Source organism: Montipora capricornis, chromosome 9 (genome assembly GCF_036669925.1).
Source record: "Montipora capricornis isolate CH-2021 chromosome 9, ASM3666992v2, whole genome shotgun sequence".
Classification (NCBI taxonomy): Eukaryota; Metazoa; Cnidaria; class Anthozoa; order Scleractinia; family Acroporidae; genus Montipora; species Montipora capricornis.
In genome coordinates this window covers 47,741,906-47,744,405 of record NC_090891.1, presented here as the reverse complement: position 1 = coordinate 47,744,405, position 2,500 = coordinate 47,741,906, and the positions used below count along the sequence as shown (strand labels likewise).

At 36.2% G+C, this 2,500-nt stretch overlaps 1 protein-coding gene across 4 annotated transcripts in view; it reads right to left on the bottom strand.

Moving 5' to 3' along the window:
• LOC138016005 (ATPase family gene 2 protein homolog A-like) overlaps positions 1 to 2,500 on the bottom strand; it is a 22,391-nt gene that overhangs the window by 12,806 nt on the left and 7,085 nt on the right. For 2 of the 4 annotated variants that reach the window (XM_068863167.1, XM_068863168.1), the window contains exons 4-5: positions 1,882 to 1,919; positions 1,659 to 1,738 (exon numbers count right to left, since the gene is read on the bottom strand). In XM_068863167.1, coding sequence (XP_068719268.1) covers positions 1,659 to 1,738; positions 1,882 to 1,919 — 118 coding nt within the window. The remainder of the gene's footprint in view (positions 1 to 1,658; positions 1,739 to 1,881; positions 1,920 to 2,500) is intronic. The other 2 variants (XM_068863169.1, XM_068863170.1) reach the window with 2 other exon arrangements.

The following is a 2,500-nucleotide window of genomic DNA, read 5'->3' as shown; positions in this document are numbered from 1 at the left end:
CTTTGAATAGAGATTATTCTTAACATCAAATTAACATCATGATGGAAATTATTTGACAAATTCTTTTTTGCCAGGCAACAGCTACGACATTGGGTTGGAAGACTTGGGGATTTTCCCTTTGGAAAAACACCACAACCAGCTTTGCAACACCTTTTTTAGTAACATCCTTTGGGACCTGAATCACAAGATTAGATACTTGTTGCCTCCAACTTGCTGCTGCAATAATTACAATTTAAAGTGCATATGAAACAAACTTTTTTATTAGCTTGGTCGAAAGAACTTTCAAAATGATGAAGAACAGCGTTTATTTTATTGTGACAGCTCTTTGGTTGCCGAGGTATTCAAGATTTTGATTTATGCAAATTAGACGACTTGTGACGTCACATAGTGGACACAAAATGATGTAAAATTACAAAAAATAGAATATCTCTGAATAACTTTTCTGTATAGAGCTGAAACTTTTTACAGTTCTTATAGTCATTACAAAGTCCATGATATGGCCCACTGTGACGTTTCCACGGCAACGCAATGGGCTCCAGGCCCTCTCCATCCAAAGGAAGTCTGTTAGAATCTAAAGCAACTACATGTAAGAAGGCTTTTTTCATTTCGGGAAGGTGGAGATCTGGTAACGAGTATGTTGCTACGGTGATGTCATAATCACTATCACAATGTGTCCTTTTGGTAGCACATCAACCCTGCAAAATTTTAACCATGCAGACTTAGTATTAGCAAAGATACATTGTATTCCATATTTTGTGATCTTACATAATTTTGTGTCCACTGTGTGACGTCACATTTCCTCTACTTTGCATAAATCAAAATCTTGAATAACTTGGCAACCAAGAGTGCTATCAAAATAACGTAAACGCTGTTCTTCATCATTTTGAAACCTCTTTCAAACAAGCTAATATGCACTTTAAGAAAACAGTGCAATTTCCAAGTATCCAATTTGAAAACTACATGTAATCGGGCAAGGAAGTCCTTCATTTATGCCATGGCTGCGATGGTGTGATTGTATGATTATAGACAAATTTCTGAAAAATTTTGACTTCTTTTTAAAATTTTTCGCATTTTTTGATATTTCCAAACATGATCACATGTTTTAGAGTGTTGGTTGATATTTTCAAATTATTATAGTATTCATACAGTGTAGACTATCACCACTATATTATTGTTTATCATAATTATGACTAGCTCTGTGAGCGGGCAAGATGAATCAAATCCCAGGCTGTGATTGGCTACCCGAGTGGGCAAGAAATAGAGCTAGCTATCTTGCACGCTTGGGATTTCTCACTTGGTCCCACAAGATCAAAGATTATTTTTTGGTGTCTTATCCCATAATAATAAATCCTTTTTTGACCAAGCATGTTCAGTCTAGATTGCTGGATATTGGCCTCGTTCTTTTTTTGAGTGGTCAATAACCCAGCAGGAGTGAAGTAATTCATTAAACCTTCTATCTATCTATCCATCCATCCATCTGTCCATCTGTCAATCAATCAATCAATCAATCAATCAATCGATCGATCGATCGATCTATCTATCCATCTATCTACCTACCTACCTACATGTACCTACCTACCTACCTACCTGTCTACCTGTCTACCTATCTACCTATCTATCTATCTATCTATCTATCTACTAAAGTAGCTATCTCTCACCACAACTCAAGTTCCACTCTCAATGCATGTAGACAAAGCTCCTTTAATGGACTAATGATTATGATATCTGACACTTTTACCTGATAGATACAATAAGACAAAAATACATTAAATTATTACTATTATCATTTATGGCTGAATCTTATGTTTACAGTGTGAGTCCTGGAATTGCACGTTAATGTTTGTCATTGTCAGTTTAAACTTGTAATCAAACTTGCATTACCTGAGCATTCAAAAGAGACAGACATGTCAACGCTGCACCTGGAAATGGAGGTGCAACTTGAGAAAAGTAGTAAATTCATCAGAACGTCCAGAAATGAATTCAAAGTAATTGGATGCGCGCAAATTTCAATAAGCAAAACAAAGCGTCCCCTTGCTCTTCTCCCCAACTTCAACATTACTTATGTCTCAGAATACTGACAATTAACATCACAGTGTCCCCCAAATGTTACTCCTCAAGTAAGGATAAACAGCTGCATTGACTCTAAGCTAAAAATACTGCTAACCTTTACCCTTTAAATTATTGGCCGAAGCGAAAAATACAATAATACCCTTTGTTTGTCCACCCAAATTTTGAATAAGCATTGCTTTTGTTTTCTCTTGGGACCATTGTAAGTCGCAAGAGAAACAGGAAACAATGTTTAGGCAAAATACGGGTCGACAAACAAAGAGTATTATGGTATTTTCCACTTCGGCCAACATTTAGAAATAGGTAGCAATGGTTAGACTTAGAGGGACACTTTGAGTTGGATGTTGAAATTGGGTGTGCATAAAATTGCATGCATTTCTGGACATAACTGAAATTTACACACGAGTTAAAGGCTGAAACCAATAAGATACTA